This window comes from Genypterus blacodes, unplaced genomic scaffold (assembly GCF_046128005.1).
Source record: "Genypterus blacodes isolate CSIRO-AG114 ecotype Tasmania unplaced genomic scaffold, CSIRO-AGI_Gbla_v1 ptg000148l_1, whole genome shotgun sequence".
NCBI classification, from domain to species: domain Eukaryota; kingdom Metazoa; phylum Chordata; class Actinopteri; order Ophidiiformes; family Ophidiidae; genus Genypterus; species Genypterus blacodes.
The window spans coordinates 1,007,364-1,029,388 of NW_027466950.1; the positions used below are offsets into that span (position 1 = coordinate 1,007,364).

General features: G+C 48.3%; 2 protein-coding genes across 4 annotated transcripts in view; both read left to right on the forward strand.

Moving 5' to 3' along the window:
* The first annotated feature begins 3,797 nt into the window (after positions 1 to 3,797).
* LOC143012537 (mid1-interacting protein 1-B-like) lies at positions 3,798 to 5,390 on the forward strand. Its single transcript, XM_076165705.1, has one exon. The coding sequence runs from the start codon at positions 4,048 to 4,050 to the stop codon at positions 4,549 to 4,551; it is 504 nt and encodes a 167-aa protein (XP_076021820.1). The 5' UTR covers positions 3,798 to 4,047; the 3' UTR covers positions 4,552 to 5,390.
* Positions 5,391 to 8,305: 2,915 nt separating this feature from the next.
* Positions 8,306 to 22,025, forward strand: part of LOC143012541 (cyclic AMP receptor-like protein A) — a 43,633-nt gene continuing 29,913 nt past the window's right edge. The window contains exons 1-8 of one of the 3 annotated variants that reach the window (XM_076165715.1): positions 8,306 to 8,520; positions 11,705 to 11,757; positions 12,008 to 12,062; positions 13,270 to 13,323; positions 13,428 to 13,488; positions 16,638 to 16,725; positions 20,329 to 20,418; positions 21,015 to 21,062. In XM_076165715.1, the coding sequence (XP_076021830.1) occupies positions 8,443 to 8,520; positions 11,705 to 11,757; positions 12,008 to 12,062; positions 13,270 to 13,323; positions 13,428 to 13,488; positions 16,638 to 16,725; positions 20,329 to 20,418; positions 21,015 to 21,062 (527 nt within the window). In that variant the 5' untranslated portion in view covers positions 8,306 to 8,442. Of the gene's footprint in view, positions 8,521 to 11,704; positions 11,758 to 12,007; positions 12,063 to 13,266; positions 13,324 to 13,427; positions 13,489 to 16,637; positions 16,726 to 20,328; positions 20,419 to 21,014; positions 21,063 to 22,025 lie in introns of all 3 variants that reach the window. The other 2 variants (XM_076165714.1, XM_076165717.1) reach the window with 2 other exon arrangements.

A 22,025-nucleotide genomic window follows, 5' to 3' on the forward strand; every position in this document is an offset into this window, starting at 1 on the left:
TCTATGTAACTTGATTGAACTTTATTTTATAAGAATAGTCCAATTAAGAGAAAGAACAAAAAGCTCAAATCCCCCCTCAAGTATATTGAACTATATTTAATTGAGATAAATTGCCAACATAGCAAACCAAGAGTCGATTCATAACTTCCTAAATCACGTCATGCTGTTGGGAATTACATGATGTGAATAAACTATTAACACCTTTCTCAGAACCACGGATTCCGTTTGACGTTGATTCGTTTACGATAAACTGGGTGTGTTGTATGAGTTAATTTATTTATTTTTAACGGAGTGACGGAACGGAACGGTGTCGTAAGCGTCTTTACATCATCGACCACTAGGGGGCGCCTGGATATCAACGAAAAACGTATCTGTGGCGAAGGAAAGCGAGCGGAGAGACATGGCAGCTCTCTCTCTCTCTCCCTCCTTCCGTCTCTCTCTTACTCTCTCTCACTCTCTGTCTCTCGCTTTCGCCCTCGCTCTCTCCCTCTCTCTCTCTCTCTCGCTCTCTCCCTCTCTCTCTCTATCTCTCTCTCCCTCTCTCGCTCTCTCCCTCTCGCCCCTCCGTCTCTCTCTCTCTCTGTGTCCGTCCTTGCGGAGCTCGGTGCGGGGCGGGCGGGGGCGGTGGAGAGGCTGTTACCCAGGGAGACCGCTAACCGGGGCGCGCTCTCATCTCGTTCCGCAAATTACCGGCAGATCGGCGCGGCAGTGGGTCCGCTAATGGAGCGTGCGTGCCGCTGGCATCAGCGCCCGCCGGCCTCCTCCTCCCGCCTCCCCCTCCCCCTCCTCCTCTTCCTCCCCCTCATCTCCTCCGCCTCCCGAATGCGCTTAATGGGCTACGGGCTGAAGGAAATCATCCACGAGGGAAGTGCTATCACGAACACCCGCGCGCACGCGCACGTACACACACACACACACACACACACACACACACATAGACGGACGCATAAACGCGATGGCAGGAAATTTCCTATCAGCGGAGATTAGCCACGTTTATTTTTATAGCAAATACAAACTGGAAAATCCAAACCGTAATGTAAACTGCGCTTTAATCGCAGCCAGATTTAGGGGAATGACAAAAATACTTAACAAATAATCATTTCAGATTTCAAAACGTGGATGTGGAGCAGTCCTGATGCTGATAATGGAGGAATTTGCTATTTACACAGATTTCAGTCCGGATCTGCACCCAAACGCATCACGTTGCCTTCAAATCCACACTGTTTACGTCCATATGCTGCATGTAAACAAAGGGCAGGTATGATGAGAATCTACCTCCTGTCTCTCTCTCACACACACACATACACACACAGCTCTTTGTGTTAGTAAACAGCAGCTCACAATATGAACCAGTTTGTGTGGCTCAGCACAGGAAATGTGCATTCAAAGGCAATTTCAAATGATTAAATTCTTATTGGATTGATGACAGAAATTGTTCCACTAATTGAATATGATCTTGTTACAAATTTCATTTTCAATGATTTGTAGAGGAAATACTGCATATGCCCCCCCCCCCCCCCCCCCTTTCTCTCTGTCTGTCTCTCTCTCTCTCTGTCTCTCTCTCTCTCTGACTCTCTCTCGCTGTCTCTCCCTCTCTTTCTCTTTCTCTTTCCCTCTCTCTCTCTCTCTCTCTTACACACACACACACAGGGCCTACGCACACACACACAGGGCCTGTCTCTCCTGTCAGCATCTGGTCATCCGTTCCTTCTTGTAAGCAGGTCTTCTGCGCTCCACCTGCAGCGTTATTTGTTGTGGCTCTTGTTCTTGTTGCCGTCGTTCTTCTAATTGCTGCTGCTGCTTCTCCTCCAGTTCCCCTGCTGAACCCAGGCGCCCATGGCTCACACTTTTCAGTAACATGCCGTTGTGCTGACAAGTACTAGAGTTCCACACTCGAGCTGCCTGTTCCTGCGGTGCAGCGCCCCACATCTCCCGCCTGCCTCTCCACCACCACCCCCCCCCCCCCCCCCCCCCTTCCTCCCCCATCTCACTTTGAAGCCTGCATAGGCTGATGATGACATCCGCCGTAATCGCTGGATGCTCAGCTTCTGACATGACACACGCTGGAGAAACCCTTCTGAAATGATCCAGGTTGCTTTGTCGAATTCAGGCACAGTACATCCTATAATACAGGAAAAGGCCTTTCTCAGAAGAATAGGGGAAGTCAGGGAGGTGGGGGCCGGAATGACAGGTGTGTTGAGGAAGCAAAGCACGTTTTTTTGTTCCTATCTGGTTTCTGTTCAACCGTGGTGCACGCTGCTCTGCTGACCTGCTTCTTTTCTAGCTGCGTCTCAAATTCGAGCGGGGCGATAAGGTTTTGCTGGTTTGTGTGTTTGTGTGGCGGTATACCTCAAAGGCGACGTTTTTTTCCCCTGGCCACGGTTGGGATGGCCTTCTGTCTCCATGAGCAGGTTTTCCAGGAGGGAGTGGTGGAACCGGCACCGGCACAACAGAGACGAGTGTGACGCAATGTACCGGAAGGAGCGGGAGGAGGATGGGACAGAGAGTGAGAGAGGAACCTGACCTAACCGGTTTTGCCATCCATGTTTGTTCTTGAGCACGCCTGTGCCCAGATCCAGAACACACAGCGCCCATAGCGTGTATCTCCTCCTGGGCACAGATACACGATCAGGCCACCTTCATGTGCCGATCCTCTGTTTTCTCGCGGCTCCTTGTAATTTTCCTGCCTGCGCCTTCCTGTAAATGTTACATGTGCTATTTTCATCCAGTACAAATCACAAACATACACTTAATCATTTAAATCCAGACATGCTGACTTTTTCTTTCGATTGCCACACTGTGATAAACATGTGTCAAGTGTCGCACTTACCAGAAGTGTTTACTAAAGGTCAGATTTCAGACAGAGCATGGGCAGCTTGTGTGCCGCACAGTAAAGGTGGGTGGGGTACACATGGGTGCCCCCTCTGTTTACCAGCTGATAGTTACAGGAGAGGAAAACACGTCAGCTGTCCAGTGTGGCTGGTGCAACAATATAAAGTTGAAGTGCAATCTGAACAACCTGTCCAGTCTAAATCTGCGTAGGACAAATTCTACTCTATGGAGACCCGTGAGATGAGAGTGTAAGCATACTTTGAGGAGTTGTGTGAGCGCTTATGTAATTCTTGACCTATACCAACAAGGTCTGTGAATGCACCACTGATTCCAATGAGCAATAGAGTAGGATTATAATATGTTACAGTGATACTTACAGTTCTTACACTAAGACTGGAGACTACATATAACCAGTATAACCACATATCTCTCAGTTTTGAGCTTCTTGAGCTGACATCAATTTAACAGCGTTCCAGCAGCACCACGTGTTCCTGTCAGAGCCGCTGCGTCCCCATTGGTGCGTCGTCCAGTCGCCCCGCCCCAAAACACAAGAGCACGCACCCGATTGGCTGAGCTGCGTGTCAGAGCGGTGGGCTGACGACTCTGCTCATGAATATGCAGCTGCGGCTCGCGCGGTGTCTGTCTGGCTCGTCGGAACAGAACGTGGGACGCGGTGATGTCATCTCAAACATTCTTGCTCTACACAGTAAAAGAGGCAGTTGTGCGGTAAATCCCGCGTGCCGCTGCGGACACAAATTAGAGCAACACAAGCAGATGATTATTCAGTCTTTGAACGCGTCTTAAAGGGTGTCTTAGTTGTGTGGAGTTTGGTCCGCACTGACTGTCAGTTTGAAGCCGCTCCTCCTCTTCTTCCTCCTCCCCTTCCTCCTCGCATCAGAGTCAAACATCTCTGCTGCACTGTGCTATTTCAGGTCATTGGAGTCTGGTTACAGAGGAAGAAAACCTTGACAAACAGGTTGTGGAACCGCCCTTGAGCTCGAAACCGCATGCAAATATAAGAAGCGCACCCAGCATCCAGCAAGTAGGAAATAACGACACACGCACATACACACTCACAACGAGTGGGGAACTAAGAGAAGAGCCTGTTTCACAGCACTGACAAGCTCTGCTAAGCCGATCATCCCCGGAATTAAAGCAGAACGCGGAGGAGAAAACAGTCAATCGGCGCTTTTGACAACAAACTATCGCCTCAAGATGATGATGCAACTGCCAGAAACCTGTAACCAGAAGAACTCCCTCTTCAACGCCATGCACCGCTTCATCGGCGCCGTGAACAACATGGACCAGACCGTCATGTTGCCCAGCATGTTGAGGGACGTCCCGCTCGACGAGGACGCGGAACTGAGCGCCATGAAGTCCGACATGGAGGACGGCGACATGTACAGCTACTACCAGCTGCTGAAGTCCATCCGCACCGACATCGAGTGGGGGGTCAGGTGCGCCGCCATCGACGAGAGGCGCAAGGAGAGCATGAAGATCACCCGCACCAGCTCATCCGCCTCTACGTCGTCTTCGTCGTCCACGTCGTCCACGGAGGAGGAGGACGAGGAGGAGGAGGAGGAGGACTTGGACTTGGAGAAGCAGTTCCAGTACCACCTGACCGGGCTTCAGGGGGTGCTGGGTAAGCTCACAGTGCAGGCCAACTCCCTCACCAAGCGCTACAAGAAGGAGATCGGGATCGGAGGATGGGGCCAGTGACCTCGGAGTGTGTGGGGTTTTGGACTGGTTCGGATTGTTTCGGCCTGATGGCGCGACTGGTGACATTCTCTCTGCCATATTAGAGAAAGAGGCTGCTGTCTGTTTAGAGGCCCTAAGTGGTGTTGGTTTACTCTGCAGTATGTATGGATGTTTAATGTGAGGACCCAGAGAAGAGCAGATGTTTACTCAACTATGATGCTCCCCTTCTTGTTCTCTTCCTACTTCTTCTTCTCACATTATTTGCACTCTGAAGTTTGTACACTGTACTTTCAGCTCCTGTTACGCACAGATGAAACCTATTTCATTTCTTTTAACGCTGTATAATTTATTACTTTGTATGTTTTTGAGAGTCCGAAAAAAATGTTATTTCAAAGTTAGGAGAACTTGTATGAACTACAGGATGCAACATCTGAAACGCCCCCCTTCTGAGCAATCGGAGGGGAGATCTACTGACGTGAGACTTAGCTGTCAGTGAGGCTAATGATGTCAGTGTGTTCAGATGTGTGTCTCTGTGTGTGATTAGTGCTCCTGCCAGTGTGGCTCTCTCTTTTTGTCTGTCACTTGTTCTTGAAGGGAAGGAGGCAGCTGCTGGCCGTAGCCAGAGCTGCCTATGATCATCCCGTCGCCCTACATGGTCAATGAACTGGAAGCGGCTGATAATTCTCATGCCCATGCAGAGAATAATGAGAGTTTCCATGAGATGCACTGCTGTTACTGTCACTTTGTATGTTGTTGTTGATGTCAAAGGTATTATTGGAGATGATCAAATCCATCTGTCAAATAAGAAAATGGTTTTCTACTGAGAATATGTTTCTAAAATAAACTTTTTTATGCAGAAATCTGTAAATTGTGCTGAATTGTTCTTTCTTAAACACAGTCATTAGATTCTGAGTTAAAAATCAAAAAAAAGAAGGAAAAGAAACTTTAAAGCAGCTTTGGCTTCTCGTATGGATTCATAGACTCATCTAAATAAATCTTCATATGACGCAACAGTTCTGAGAAAACACACATCCAATTACATACAGAACAACACATTCAAATCTAGAAAACGACAACTATTAACACATCTCTACACATCTTGGTATTCACCTATAGAGTTATAATGACATCATCTTAACAGTTTCCTGAAGTTCCCAGTGTGCCGTAACTAATCTGGAATGTATCAGAGTGGAAATGTTGAGGGTGAGGCAGGCAGGTGTGCAGGTTCACTGGCTGCCATCGAGCAAGGCAACGACGTAAGATATAGGTGGAGCCTCTGTAGAATAGTTTCACAGATGAATGGAGGGAATAGTTCTCCCTTGTTTGTGGCAGAGCAGCTTGACTTTCCTCCGACAATCATCCAGATCTCACACTGCCTGTTCTTTGTCTGTTTGGGTGTGTGGCCAATGTAAGCACTCTTAAGTATAAAGTCACTTAAAGGAGTCTGAGAACAACAACATTGACGTCACATCACAGCCGTGGGAACACCGACACAGCCTTAATGTGGCTTTATATTACCTTTATGTAGATGAGCTATTGAAATCAATGGGATTCTGCACCTCTTTTACATATATTCTGCTCTGCTGTTTTTACTGTGTTGTATATTTTTGGTTTTTGTTTTGTGTCGACCATGAAATGAGGAATAAAACAAAGGAATCTTGTGTTTCCTTTTTGAAAAATGTCTTCAGCTTTCTGCCTCAACTTAACTGATGATTTCTTCATGGTTAACATTCAGACTCAGTCACAGTTTCTCTCTCCTTTGCAACCCGGTGCCATTTTTCTGCCTAATGTTTCAAGCACCTTAAGCATCCAAACAGTTTCGGAATTTCCGATGTGTTTCTGAGCAGTTTCTAACCTTTACTTTGCAAGAATTCAAACCTACATACAAAGAACTATATTTCCTTTTGAATGAAAAATTATATCATGACTGTACACTTTGAAAGCGATCTGCAGCTTGTGGAATGCAGTTTGTCAATCTCACCTTTAAGTCAGCGACAACACCTTGAGTCTGCCCATTAAAGTAAACAGCAGAGGCAAGGCCTGTTGCCTAATGCTAAACGCACACTGGCTTTAGATTGCTGACTGACGATGCAACACTCACTGACACTGACTGAGGAGCAGTGATTTCTGAGATGGCCTGCAGTGCTTTTAGATGCTTATATGTTCGAGAAAAAAATAGAAAAATATGTGCAAATGCTGTAGTTGTATGTATAAAAATGCATGTGTGGTGTCTTTGTTGCATATTTCCAATGAGAAAGCAAAATAACAGTTTCCTTGCCATTGTTGGCCAGTAGCAACTGATACTGACAGCCTCAAAGGCCACAGAGGAAAATGGGTGTAGCAGGAGTTTCAGAGTCACAATAGGTCACTGTACACACCCACAGGCTTCTTGTGTTTGTCCCTGTCCCTTCTCTCTCTCTCTCTCTCTCTCTCTCTCTCTCTCTCTCTCTCTCTCTCTCTCTCTCTCTCTCTCTCTCTCTCTCTCTCTCTCACACACACACACACACACACACACACACACACACACACACACACACACACAGCAGAATATGAAAAATACAAAACACGCTATGTGAAGAAATGGTGAATTGAAGAGATCAATTTACTCCCTTTTCACTGTACAAATTAAATTCAGTGTGAAGAGAGAAGGCAGAAATACTCCTCATAGAAGGAATCTCAGTGTTATGGAGGACATCCGTTTTGTGGAATTCTGGGATTTTCCCATGCTTCAACTAAAACTAAAACCAAGACTTAACTTATGTATACTTTGTCTGATGTGTATCTTTTTTTAGAGAAACATGAAGATTACTGCTCAAGCATCTTTAATCTAAACAACAAAACAAAGGACCCTTTGCTTCTTTTCAGGCATTGTAGATCACTATCCACATTCAGAACAAAGGTAACATACCTGTGATCGCAGATACATGTCAGGTTGAAATGTATGAAGTGAGATAACCTACTGATCTAAATCACTACAATAAATGCTGCAGGTGGTCACTGAATTACAATAAACAAAAGACAACATAGTGCAAACTGGGGATTGGTTGGAGATTACATTTGCATTAGGCAGAATTTAAGCACTGTTTTAGTATTTGTAACCATGTTTCATCTTCATGAAGTTGTAAAGTGGGATATTGGTTACTTAAATGTGAATACATTCAAAAGGAGAACACAAAAAACACACAATTAAAGAAAACACATCACTTAATATAAAGGAAGAGTAAAGACAATTAAATAAAACATATCGGTTTAGTTGTAAGGTCAACAAAAAAACAATTACCGTATTTTTGCAATTGTTTTTGAAGCTGTTTCAACTGGATGGTTTCAGCGAATTGACAACAGTTATTCTACTGCTGAAAATATACAAATATATTTAAAAAGAATATCCAACTATTTAGGAAAAATGCAAATATATCAGCTCAGCTGACATATGCAAAGGTAAAAGTTGTACAGCTTTGTCCACAAATACTGTATGCCAATAATAGGAAATATGTGATAAAAGTAAGTATTTCATAATGTTGCAGGATTTTAAAATGTTTTTCCATGGCTTTATTAGATTAGTATTTTAAGGACAATAACAAATTAGCTCATTACCCAAAGTAGAAACAAAATCCCCAAAAGTAAAAGTAGTAAAACTTTCCTCTTGGTATCATTTTGTTCAGGTTGTGTGATGAAATGACATTTGTTCACACAGTTAAGTGAAGACAATCTATACAGACAAACATGAAAATAAATTATGAGTTTTACAAATATCAAACATGACCTCGTGACCTATTAGCTTGTCCACACTGGGTCGTAGGTTCAGCGATGAAGTTTGTCCCTGTGCGCGCACCGTAGAACCCGGAAGCGCCGGTCAGAGCAAAAACATCAATAATTTGCAGGGTAAATCTCTGCAAATCTTAATGTCTGGACATGGACACACAAAACCCACCGCCACCGAGTAACGAATCAAGCTGCGTATTCAAATCAGACCCAGACGACTATCGATGTGTAAGTAACGGCCATGTTAGCTTCCATACTAGCCTCTCCGCCCGGCTAATAACATACCGTTACTGTTAGCAGGGCTGAGCCGCAATTGCTAATTAATTACATCTGTCAAAATGTGTTATTTGTAGTTCTGCCAATATATTAACTCGTTTTTGTTTCGGGGCTTGCTATTGATATTGGGTCTGAACTCTTTGGTCGCCCATTTTACATGCTAGCTGCATTCAATAACAGTTTAATATGAAAGAAAATAACTTAATGAGACAGTTGTTGTCTGGTTGCGGGGTTAGCTCCAAAAGCCCATTTGCTAACGCGACACTGATGTCTCTCAGTTGCTTTAAAACCAACTGCGTCACATATTTCATACATATTTTACTGTCATCTCATCCATCATGGGTGAAGTTCGTATGGACGCTGCCTTATTTGAATACTGGAGAAGCAGGGAAGTAGAAACGAGCCGTAGATTGAGTCTTTTTGTTGGGAAAACATTTGCCAAATTTACTTGCGACTGTTAACATTTACTGCATGTTACGATGTCCACAGTCACTTTCGACGACAGGCAATTTGTAACTCATAACACGCAAAATTGTGTATGCCTGTATTCGTGTAATTAAATAAGCACATATAGGTGGTGACAATAACATCCAAATCTATCTAAACTAAACTTTGTAACAATCACTGTTGTGTCTAATGTTGGTGCAAACAGATCAATATCAGGCCTCAAAATCAACACAATCTAATGAAAAACCTTCTAATAGATACTAATGTCTGTAATGTTGATGTTATGTTGACACCATGACAGAGCAGTGATTATTTTAAGAGGCTTATTTACTCCTCTATTGCAGTGCTGTTGTGTTTTGGTTATCGTTTACTGTTGAAATCCATTTGCCTTGTTTCATTGTGTGGACCGATTCAGTTTGTGTTTAAGTGAATAGCTGTAGGTTTGCTCCGCTGAGGCCGTCAGGTGTCAGGTTATAATCCGGTTTTTTCACATAATTATATGAGAGGAAGAATGCTGCAGTAATGCTGTCTTGCTGAGGGCTCGAGTCACTCATAGCTCTACATTGAAAGCTGTTCATCAAAGTGTCGCATAAACGATCTGGCTTGCCCTACATATGGGCCACATTTACAGAACCTGTCAGACTGTCCCACCCCTGCCGTTGGCGTTAGCGGAGAGAGAGAGACTAGGTTTATGGGCTAAGTCATCATTTTAGTCAGTATTTGTGAAAATGAAGAATGATGACGGAGCAGATTTGCATCAGTAGGCCTCTAACAGGACTCAGGACTACAGCTTCAGGTTTGGAAATGTCCAAAAGGCAGTATAGGTGAAAAATAATGGGCCATTGGTTTGGATTATAAAGACTTTTGTTGTGGTATTTAAGCACAGATGCATGAGCCCGAGTGTTTGTTGGAGATGCAGTATCTTTCCACATTTCTGTGTTTGGTCATTTCCCTCGACTCGTTTTATCCAACTCAACAGTTAGAGCATTGTTGTTGTGGAGATAAGCTTCTATTAAATTAATATTGATTGCTAAACTTTACTTAAGCGTTCATTAGGGACCAGAACCAGATGGTAACTCCTGATACATGACTGTGTGCCAATGTGAATGACACTCAGATCATACGGATGTAAACTCAACCCATAAGCCGCTGAATAAACTTAAACCTAAAACGCAGGATTTAATCATACACTATTTATTCAATGCACCATAAAGGGCCTTAATTGTGGTTATATTTTCCCGATGTGAGTTGAAACAACACATTTCTAAGTGCATGGAGCCTCGTAAGAGCCACAGTTGGGTGCTGTGTGCCACCATTTCATTGCAAAACGGCAATAATGCCCCTATTAAAGGAGAAATACACGTCTGACTTTTAGCTCAATTAGGTTTCACCAGAAAAAACAATGTTTAGCACAAACATGGAGTAATAACGTACAGATCAGAACCCCTCCCCCCCTTTGTTCCTGCAAAGTAAACCCACAGTGGTTTGACGTCAGCCACGTCGTCCTCTGCGAGTAAAAGGTCATGGCTGTGAAGTTGCATAGCTGAGTGAGTGGATGCGCTCCGCTTTTGCACGCAAGTCTCTCCTGCTCCTCTCCTTCCAAACCGCCTCGCTCACTCCCTGAAGCGCATAGATGCGGCATGTTTCCGATGTTCCTTATTCCTTCCGTTCGTTCTGTCTTCGTTTCTCATAGCAGCGAGGCTGCGGTCCTGTTGGCGCGAGCTGTCAATCCAACACCTCTGCGCCGTTGTACAACAGCCTGTAAAAATGGGGTCAAAGGCACGATGCGCTAACGTGACGCCGCCGCATGTTCTCAACGCCTGTCAAGCAACGCGCATGTCTTAAGGTGTTGATCGCTAAACTGTAAACAATGATAATGGTGCCGTTTCATTCCATCACCCTAAATTGCACACATGTACCGAGGAGACGCTTGAACAAACAGTAATCTTCACAACCCAGTAATTGCAGAGCTTATGGTTATATGATAATTAGAACGTGTTTGTTTGTATTCTGTGTTTCCAAAGGTAGAGTTTGCAGCTGCGCTCGACGCAAAACAACACCAGTACACACGACAATACGACAACGCTCCCGGGCCGAGCGAACGCCTCGCAGCCGCCCGGCCTCCTTCAGTGCCCACAAGCTGAACTTTTGTTTGTCTTGTTTTGCCTCTGAGCCTTGTTTGCCGGGTCAAATCCGGACCACGGGTATCATGTCTGGGTGTGTCGTCGGTTAGGGGCCGATGCGGGCGGCGCTCAACTTTTTGTTTTCATTCGCTCCCTTTCAGATAAGGATCAATGAAAATGTAAAACACTGTTAAGTAGGTCACAGCATCCTATCTTAAAGTGACAGTGTACCATTTACCGGTCTGTGCTCTGAAATGACGGGAAATTGGGAATTAGTCATCTCAATGTCCTCCCCTCGTCTCTCATACGGTAATACACAGGCTCTGCTGGACACACACACAAATATCAATGACTCATTTATTGAAAGCATGCAACTCCTGACCTCTCTGCGCCCCCTACTGGCCTGGAATGGCATAACACACAATGTCGAGAGCCCTTCTTAAGGTCATAATCCCGGCCTGTTCTTTGGTTCTTTCATCTTTTAAGGACCTAAACACTTTAAGAGCTTCTGTTTGTGATTAATGCCCACGGCTGTGAGTCATATTCCCTTTCTGAATTTCTTGCAGATGGTGATCTTGAGGGTGAAACGAGCGACGGGAACCTTCTCCATAGTAGGATGGTGAATATTCTCCTCAGATGATCTTCTTCTCCATTTGTAATTTGTTTTGAGCACTTGAGTTTTATCCCACGTCATATAGTTTAACTAGCCATAGCCACATAAAATGCAGGGACACAGAGGTATTAGATCCAGAGCTTAAACCCAGATTACATGTTCAAAATGCTCAAATCCGTATCGCAAGAGATCCATGACTGTTTGTCTCTCCCCTCTCTCTCTCTCTCTCTCCCCCTCTCTCTCTCTCTCTCCACAGCGTCTTCATGTTGCTTGTGATCTGGTTGCTACGGCGCTATCACTCTCTGGCTCAGGTACATTTGCACAAACGATCGCGGGCGCCGGTGTTTGCCGCCGCCGCCCCGTCTGAGCGTCCCTGTTTGCTTCCCCGCCACTGGAAATCTGTTCAATTAGTCATGGCAAATCTTGTCATAATTGAACACAATTAAAATGCTCAAATTAATCAATTATGGGCTTAATTGACCCGTGGTCTTTCTGCGATAATGACTGCCATCCAATGCTTTCCTCCCTCTCCAACTGAAGGAGCCCGGCATTGCGCACTGAATGATATTATTGATTGGATATGGGCCTGCATTTTGTCTCTCTATTTATTTAACTATAGTATATTAGGCTTTGTTCGAGGTGTGTAATTGCAAAGCTTGTGCATACCGTGTGTGTGTGCGTGCGCGTGTGTGTGCGCGCGTGTGTGTTTGAAGCCTGTCCAGCTGGTTTGTCAGGTTGAGCAGCGCTTCGTGTTATCCCCTTAATCTGAAGTAAATGAAAGCTTAAAGTGGGGCTCTGACAGATCCTATTACCTCTGGACCACAGAGCGCCGAGGACTAGGTCACAGGGACTGACTCTTCCTCCTCCTCCTCGTCCTCCTCCTTGTCTGCTCCTCTCTGCCACATCAAACCTCTCCTTACCTCCATCTTCTTACAAAGGTTATCCATCAGTCTTTAGTCCTCTCTGCCCTCCCACGCGCTATTTTTCCCCTTTCCTGTCTCCCCTGCCGTGTGCGCGTGCCTGTGTGTGTGTGTGTGTGTGTGTGTCTCCCTGCGTGTGTTTGTGTGTGTCTGTCCTTACACAGCGCCGTCTCTTTATGCAGAGCTCTTTTTTTCCGCACACAACCGCCACAGTTAGCAACCGCCGCCTCTACGGACCACGTCAGGTTACGGCTGGCAGCTGGTGCGCATAGCAACTACCCCCGCTCTCTCTCTCTCTCTCTCTCTCTCTCTCTCTCTCTCTCTCTCTCCCCCCCCCCTCTCACATCGCAAAAGGAAAAGATCGTATCGCACCAGATTATTGATCGGTTCCATCAAAAAAATTGGCCGAGTTTGTATAGAACGCACGGAGCCGAGTCTGTCCTCTGTGATATTTTCTCAGAACGGTCACGGGGGACACGGCGTGCCGAGCTGTTGATCATTTGATGTATAATTTGCCTTTTTTCCCGTTTGCCCGAGTGAATTTTTGAGGCCCTGCAATAATCGTCTGTCATTTTCTCTGTGTGTGTGTGTTCAGAAGATGATCCTCTGCCTCACTGTGGCGGCTTTCTGTGACAGCGTCGCGTACGTCATCGTGAGTCACTCGCCCTTTTTTATTACAAAACACACACATCTTCAGCTTCTTTATGTTTTGCTAGCATTTGTGATCATGGTTTCCCTGTGCCGTCTCTCCCTCAGGGCGACTCCTATCCAGAGGGATCCCTTTGTCTCTTCCAGGCCTTCTGGCTCACATACTTCGGTAAGACAAAAAATCAATTTCAGACTCTGGCGTACCATTTTCCCCCCAATAGAGACGAGTTGATGCGAGCGGAGGTCCATCAGCAGTAGCACCAACGGAAAAGAGCCCATCGCCGCGTCGGTGTGTGTGTAGGTCTGTGGATAAAACGCTGTTCTGTCGCCGTGTCGCAGCAGGATCGGCAAAGGGAAGGAAATGTTTGCAGACGGGAAAAGTACAAACTAGAAATGAGGCTTTTGACAGCCAGACAAAGTAACTGTTCAATCACTGCTGTTCTCCAACCACACCGACACCAAACCCCTCGCAGGTGTATTATACATTTCACCGTGTGTAACTGGAAAGCTGGATCAGACGCTTTAACGCTTTGATCGCACACGCACACGCAAACACACAAAGTACAATGTTGCCGCACAAACAAAACCGGACCTGCACACGACCCCTTGTGCAGACTGTTTTGTTATGAAAACCCCAAAGTATTACCTTGGTAACAGAACACCTGTCCTGCCGCCTTAATAACACACAAATATAATCATGTAGAACAAATTTCGCACAAAGCGTTCGTCGTCTCTGGGAAATAGAATTTGTTAAATAATCCAAAATATTATTGATGAGCCAATTTAATGGTGTTTGGGAGACATTTCTTACTTTTATGAAGGTATTGGACCCGTATGTTTGCCCTTAGAGCTGTTTACTCAGATAAATGTGATTTGTTTCGTCTGGAGGCTTTTGAAATTAGCCGCAGCGACGCCTTATTCATCTCCCGCAACGTCGCCCGTGATGAAGTTTGATGGTTTTAAGAGCTTACGTGGGCTGATTCACCGACGAGCCGTGCAGCTAAATTTAAGCCGCCCTTCCCGACGTCTTATTTGTCAGCCGGGGCCGCGTTGCGTTTGCGACCCTCGGGGGGCGGCGGCGTTCGATCACGTTTTCGATTCTACTCCCCTCTGAACACAGAGCACGTGACTCTCCTCCTCCGGCTGCTTCTCACGGCCTTCTCCCTCCTTTCACCATCATTTGGAATTGTCACCGCCAGGGAGAAACCGCAGGCGTAATTAATCAGATTGATAATTGCCGCGTTTCCTCAAGGCGTGTCAGGGCCGGGGACAACCTTTGTGCATTCTGGCTCCGACACACCTAAACGGAGCGCGGGGCCGTCGCCCACCCCGTCGTTAATTACACTGCTGCTCCCGCCCGCAATAACAATTCAACGTGTCTGCCGTGAAAGTGATCTATACCTCACGACAGCGGCGTTTAATTTGGGCAGACGGCGGCGGCGGGGGAGGGGGAGGGGGGGAGGGAGGCAACGTATCTGTTCTCGATTAGGGCTGAACGGGAAGCTTATTTTCCGCCATAGCCTCATTTCGCGATCCGGCCCTGATAAAGATGTGAGCCAGCAAACTCGAGAATCGCAGCATTGAGCCGCACGAGTGTGTGTGTGTGTGTGTGTGTGAAGGAATTAGACTTAATTGCTTTGTGGGCTTATGTTGCCTGTGCAGCTGCTTTAGGATTCGTAGCCTTAAAACACAAACACACAAACACACTCGCACACACATTTTCAGATAATGGGCAGTGAGTTAGTGCTGCAATGTTGGTGTGTGTCACTTTGGTTTACCATTAGGCTTCTCAAGCTGAGGACAAATGGCTGCACATAAACACCGGCCCAACAGGCACTTTGTTCTATTGCGCAGTGTAAAGTCTAGTGGGATCATGTAGCGGCGCTCTGCTTTTAACTCTGACCAATAAAATTTTATGAAATGTATTTGAAACGGAGGAAGATGACAACAGGGGGGGGGGGGAGGTTGGGTTGGGGGGGGGGGGGGGGGGGGGGGTACAGAGAGGACAGGTGGCACGGCCCACCAGGGCGTCAGAGAGCCGACCCGCCCGCTCCTCGTTATGTAAGACTCGTCCGCCGTCAGCGCTGACAGTGATTTATTTTGATAACGACGGGGACGGTCGGCTTTCGTAATCGCCGCACGCTCTCGGTCCTGAAGGTTTCACCCGGGGTTGTGTGTTTGCATTTATGCTTCCGCGCCTGTCTGTGTGTGTGTCTGTGTGTGTGTGTGTGTGTGTGTGTGTGTGTGTGTGTGTGCGTGCGTGCGTGCCAGTGTACGGCTCTGAGGATCCATCATGGTGACAGCCGGCCTTGCATGTCCTGTCAACACAAGCAGACTGGCTCGCACGGACGCACGGACGCACGCACGCACGCACGCACGCACGCACGCACGCACGCACACACACACACACACACACACACACACACACACACACACACACACACACACACACACACACACTCACACACACACACACAATGGAAACCAGCTGAATACAGACGGAAAAAGGGAAGCAAGTTTTCTACACTCTCTTCCTTCCATAGAGGGAGGGGGAGAGAGAGAGAGAGAGAGAGTAAATGAGAGTGAGGGAGAGCGAGAGAGACGGAGAACTTTAGTAATTACAGCAGCAGCCCCATTGAGAGACACAGAGACCCAAACTCAAGGTCCACATGCAGGCTAGATAAACAGTCTTCCCAGGTACAGAGTGTGTGACGGTGTTATGTTAAGTAGCAGACTCCATGTTTTATATAATCATATATCATTTCTCCTGCTCTGCCTGCTGCACCTTTATTTCCCTCTTCAAGGTTCCTTCCCTCTTCTTCCTTGCTTTTCGGTTTTCCTTACACCCACTTGAGTCGCCCTCGCTCAAATCCCCTCCCCATCTCATTCCCCTCCCCTCTCTCTCTCTCTCTCTCTCCCCCCCTCTCTCGGCCCCTCTCTCACGTTATCTCCCCCCTGCTTTTCCACAGTTCATCATTATCTCTCTCCGAGCTCACCCTCTCATCCATCACCGTAGCCACAGGTTTCCCTCATATTACTGCAGAATGGGGAATCATTCATCATACGAGCCGAGCGCACGCACCGCTATCGCACCCGTACATTTACGTGCCTGCGCCTGTGCGGGGGTGTGCGTGTGTGTGTGTGTGTGCGGAAACACACTCGCAGGTGCATGTTGAGTGGCAGGGAGCTGTTTTGTGTTGTGACCTTGCGGCTTCTCTCTCCCTCTCCCTCCCTCTCTCCGTCTCTCTTTTTCCCTCCCTTCCTCTCTCTCTCTCCTTCCCTCTCTCTCTCTCTCTCTCTCTCTCCCTCTCTCTACAGACTGGAGTGCCTTGGCCTGGGTTTGCCTAATCACACTGAACCTGTACCTCAACCTGGTCAGAGAGATGAGCACCAACAGATATCAGATGTGAGTTGGACAGGGTGTGTGTGTGTGTGTGTTTGTGTGTGTGTGTGTGTTTGTGTGTGTGTCCATCTATAGAAGCACCAAACTAGATTTTCCCTCCATTTTAAATGTATGTTGTCTGCCCACACAAAGAATGAAACGCCAGTCGGCCTGATGGTGGCGCCATGGCAACCACAGCTCCGTTTTGTTGATGACATTTTAGGACAAGACACAGTGGAATCAAAGGTTTGTTGGTTAACCAGCGGTGGGGAGGGCAGGTGGGGTGGGGGGGTCAGGGACGTCAGGGACGCGACTGGAGGACGGTTGGTCCTTGGCGGAGGTATGAGCTCTAATGAGCGCCCCTGAGTGCTCTACCGCCGCATCCTCCTCTGATTATATAGCTGTCTCTTTGTTTTGTTGTGTCGGCGCCTCACCGTGTCAATGAGCTGCTTCCGTGTGGGTGTGTGTGTGTGTGTGTGTGTGTGTGTGTGTGTGTGTGTGTGTGTGTGTGTGTGTGTGTGTGTGTGTGTGTGTGTGTGTGTGTGTGTGTGTGTGTGTGTGTGTGTGTGTGTGTGTGTGTGTGTGTGTGTGTGTGTGTGTGTGTGTGTGTGTGTGTGGGTGGGTGTGGGTGTGTGTGGGTATGTGTTTGGACTGCCAGAGCATGTGTCTCCCCCAAGAGCTTTGACAGCCCCCCCCCCCTCCTCTCCCTTTTCTGTTCCAGACAGCCGACGCTCTAATTGAAAAGGGAGTGAGTGTCAGCTGTTAAGTGTGTCTTGTGTGCGTGTGTGCGTGCGTGCGCGGGCAGGCGTGTGTGTGTGTGTGTGTGTGAGCGCACCCATCTTCACGCTCTGCGGCTCGATGTTTCTGTCGCTCAAAGTCCCATGAGCGCTCTCCAGTGCGAGTGTGAATTTGCTTGTGCTCGCGTGTTGCTTGCGTGAGACGGATATTTTCTTATTTTCCGTGTCTGCTGAGGAGTTTTGGGACACACACACACATACAGAAATAGTAAAAAAAAATGCTCTGCGCTCATTGTGGATGGAAAAAGTATCGGATTTAGCAAGTTATGGCGTTTGCAAAGTTAAGTTAATTGTTCATGCTCGTATCCAGAAGACGTGCTTATGTCTTCACAGGCCTCCTACTTTTGGTGTGTGTGCGTGTGTGTATGTTTGTGTGTGTGTGTGGCTGGTAAAAGGAGGCGGATTCCCTCATGGGAGTTTCCCAGCATCGATTAGCGATAAGCCAGACGATATAATAGTGGTATAACTCAGGAGGAGACGGCTTTATGGGAGGAGGGAAGGGACCAGCTGGGGGGCCGAAATCGCTTCGCTCCGCCGCCTTATCAGCTGCACACTCCTCATGGCTCCGGGGGGAGCGGGGCGGCAGAGTGTGTGTGTGTGTGTGTGTTTGTGTGTACGTGTGTACGTGTGTGTTTTCGCGTGTGGCTTGTCACACGAGGGCTGGCGGCAGCGAGGTGTGGAAAGAGACGATGGCACTTTAATAGACGGGAGCGCGGCGAGGACGGAGCGTCGGGGGGGCTGTCATGTATTAGCCCCGCGTAGGTGAGCTCTATGTGTTTAGGCAGGCGGGATACGCTGCGCCGCATGCATGCACAATTACCTCACAGCTCCCTCACGCACTCAACCTTTCTCTGTCTCTCACACACACACGCACGCACGCACAAGCACAAACACGCGCCCCAAACACACACAGCGGGGACACAGTGTGATGGTTTATGAATGAGCAAATCACCAGAGAAGGTGGAGAACGGCGAATGAATGATCTGAGAGTGGATGGAGTAGACGGAGGAAGTGAGGAAGGCGCGTGTGTGTGTGAGCGTGTGTGTTGGTTGGGGTTGAAGGTTGGAGATGTGCGTCGTGCACATAAGACAGAGGGAAGAGACGAATGCCGAAGATTGGGGGGGGGGAAAAGTGATGCAAGGCGTTGAATTCAGAGGGAGAAATGAGATTGAGCCTCAAGAGAGACTAGGATATGAGCTGTGTGTGTGTGTGTGTGTGTGTGTGTGTGTGTGTGTGTGTGTGTGTGTGTGTGTGTGTGTGTGTGTGTGTGTGTGTGTGTGTGTGTGTGTGTGTGTGTGTGTGTGTGTGTGTGTGTGTGTGTGTGTGTGTGTGTGTGTGTGCGTGCGTGTGTGCGCGTGTGTGTGTGCAGGTGTGTGTGAAATGCAGAGCGTATAGCGGTCCTGCTGTGCCTCATTAAGCCCACGGTGTGCGGCGCTCCGGACCTTGTCATCTCCCTCTCAGAGCGCTGCGAGTGTGCGGCGTACGTGCTGCTGCTGCTGCTGCTGCCGCCGTGTGGGTCTGTGTGCCTGTGTGCGTGTGTGGGTCCGTGTGTGTGCGTCTGTGGGTCTGTGTGCGCTTGACATTGATTTCCTGACAAGCCTCCTCCCTCCCGTCGGCACGCCACAGATTGGCAGCACTGATTTCACCATTTGTGTCCTCCATCCCCTTCACCATCCCCCCTTCTCCCTCTCCCTCTCCCTCTCTCTCTCTCTCTCTCGTATTTTCTCGAGTGTTTTCCATCTTTAGCACTTCCTCCATCCCCCCCCCGCCCCCCGTTTTTCTCTCTTGATTTCCTTCCCTCTCGCACTCCCTCCGGCGTTTGATCAGAGAGCGAGCAAGGTCTCTGCACGTCTCTCTCTCCCTCTCCATTCCTCTCCCTCTCCCTCTCTGCACATTCTCTCCCTCCCTCTCTCCCTCCCTCCCTCCACCGCCAGCCTGTTCTATTTAAGCCGCTCGTCATCTATCTTTCTTTACTGCCTCCCACACGGCCTCGCGCTGCTGGCCATTAGATTGGGCAGGCGGGGGGGGTGGGATTGTGGGGGAAATCCGCCTCGCCCTAGTAAAAAGACGCGGAGGGGAAAGCGCGTGTGTGTATGCCGTATGTGTGTGTGCCCCCAGATGCGCTACTTGTGAGCGATTGAGCGTGTGTCAGCCCTGTCACCACCGCTCGATTGACCGCACTTGGAACAAGTCAGGGCAGGACTTCCATTCTATTGACCGGGCGACACTGTACGCTCTATAAAGTATTGATGCTCACACCAAAGACACTGGAGCGCCTCTCCCAACCTCCCTCTCTCTCTCTCTCTCTATCACTCACTCACTCTATCACTGATTCACTTAATTTCCGAACGTCATCACCAGCGTCTCAGTGGTCCACGTTGTCCCTCCCCATCTTATCTAAACCCTTTTTTTAAAAATCCAGATCGTCTCATACAATAGAATTCACAGCAATACGTGTTCTTTCCACACACACACACACACACACACACATACACCCCGCCCCCCCTTCTCCTGACGGTCTTAGTCAGCGGGCCCCCCCTCCGATGTGAGCGTCCACATCCTAACATCCTGTTTGCGGTTTGGATCCAGCCGTTTCCTCAGCACATAATCTTTTCCATATCATTAGGGGGTAATTATGATCGACATTACCTTGAGCCATAGGTAGTGAGTGCGGCTCTGTCGGCACGGCGTCCTTGGGGGAAAAAAAACAACCCGACAGGAAGGACAGACAGGAAGAAACAAAGGAGGAAATAATGATTTTGGTCTGAAGGAGCAAAGATCTCCCCCAATTTCAATTCACCTAATGAAAGAATTCTTTGTTTTTCATCAGGTTCTACCATCTGACGGCGTGGGGGGTGCCTCTGGTCATGGCCTCGCTGCCGCTGGCGAAGGGCATCTACGGCCCCGCAGGAGCCTGGTGGTGAGTACGGCGCCGCGTCCCCTCCGTTCCCGGCCGCGACACACACAACAGCTTTGTATTACCCAGAAGAGCGGCGTGTCGGAGTGAGCGTCACGGCCGCTACTTTAGCAGAATAAAGCCGTCATTCAGCTTCCCTCATTGGTCACACGGAATGGGAAATGCGTCATTTGTTTTGGGGGGGGCAGTTAAGGCAAGTCAGGAACAGGGGGGCGGGGGGATCTGAGAGGAGGCAGGCGGCGAGATGAGAATTGGGACAGAGCCTTAATCTCTGGACACGACTCTCTCTTTCCACTCCGCGCTTATTAATAGCCGCAGCTGCACAGCTTTTTCCCTCCACAGTCACACACACACACACACACACACACACACACACACACTCCCTTCCACTCACGCGCTCGCTTTCCTTTGTAACCCCCCACGTCTCTCTCTCCCCTCCTCCTCTCTCTCTCTCTCTCGCTCTCTCGCTCTCTCGCTCTCTCTCTCTCTCTCTCTCTCTCTCTCTCTCTCTCTCTCTCTCTCTCTCTCTCTCTCTCTCTCTCTCTCTCTCTCTCTCTCTCTCTCTCTCTCTCTCTCTCTCTCTCTCTCTCTCTCCCCAGCTGGATCACAGACGATACAGACGATCACGTAGCCTGGAGATTTGGGATGTAAGCAGACCCCTTTCAGCGCCGCCGTCAAAGCCGCCCTCAGTGGGAGAGATGGGGATGGGGGGAGGGAGAGAGGTGGGGAGAGAGGGCTGTCTCTGCGGGGGGAGAAGTGAAGGGTTGCATGTCAGGGGAGCCTGCAGGGTTTTTTCCTCTTGGTATAAGGCCAAGACGTGTGTGCGCGTGTGTGTGTGTGTGAGACTCGTGTGTGTGCATCCGTGTCTGCTTCTGCCTTGTCAGATTTACAGGAGTTGCTACGCTGCGTATAGAAGTGTTTAGGACTGTTTTGAAGGATTATGCCTGTCTGCTGCTTTCTGCAAATGGCCCCCAGTCTGGAGGAGCTCTGCCAGCCCCCCAGGGTACACACACACACACACACACACACACACACACACACACACACACACACACACACACACACACAAGCGCACATGCACATGCACGCACGCTCAGAGGTTTTGTGATGAGCCAAGGTAATCGCACTGCCGCTCGCCGCATCAGCATGGAATCAATCTTTGCTAACCAGATAAACACACACACACACAGGCAAACCCATGCAGGCGCACATACATTGCACACACACATATATGCAGTATATATGGAATATATAGCTATAAACCATGCTAAACGAGCTGGTGTCTCCTTTGTCTGCTTGCTGGCTCTCTCTAGCTTTTCCTGCCGCCGTGGCCCGCAGGGAACGAGCCGCTCGGAAGATCAGGGAATCTTCATTAGCTCTAATTACATCAAACCAGACGAGAGATTAAAGGCCGAGGCAGCACCCATCAGGAAGACGCACACGCATACACACACACACTCAGTTGCGTGCACGTGCACGTGCACACACACACACACACACACACACACACTCACACACTCCTGTCAGCTGGGAGGGAGAAGAGTGGGAGGGCAGAGGTTATAGTATTAAAGGTGAGCAGCAGTTAAGGTGGGAGGGAAGACATACGGGGC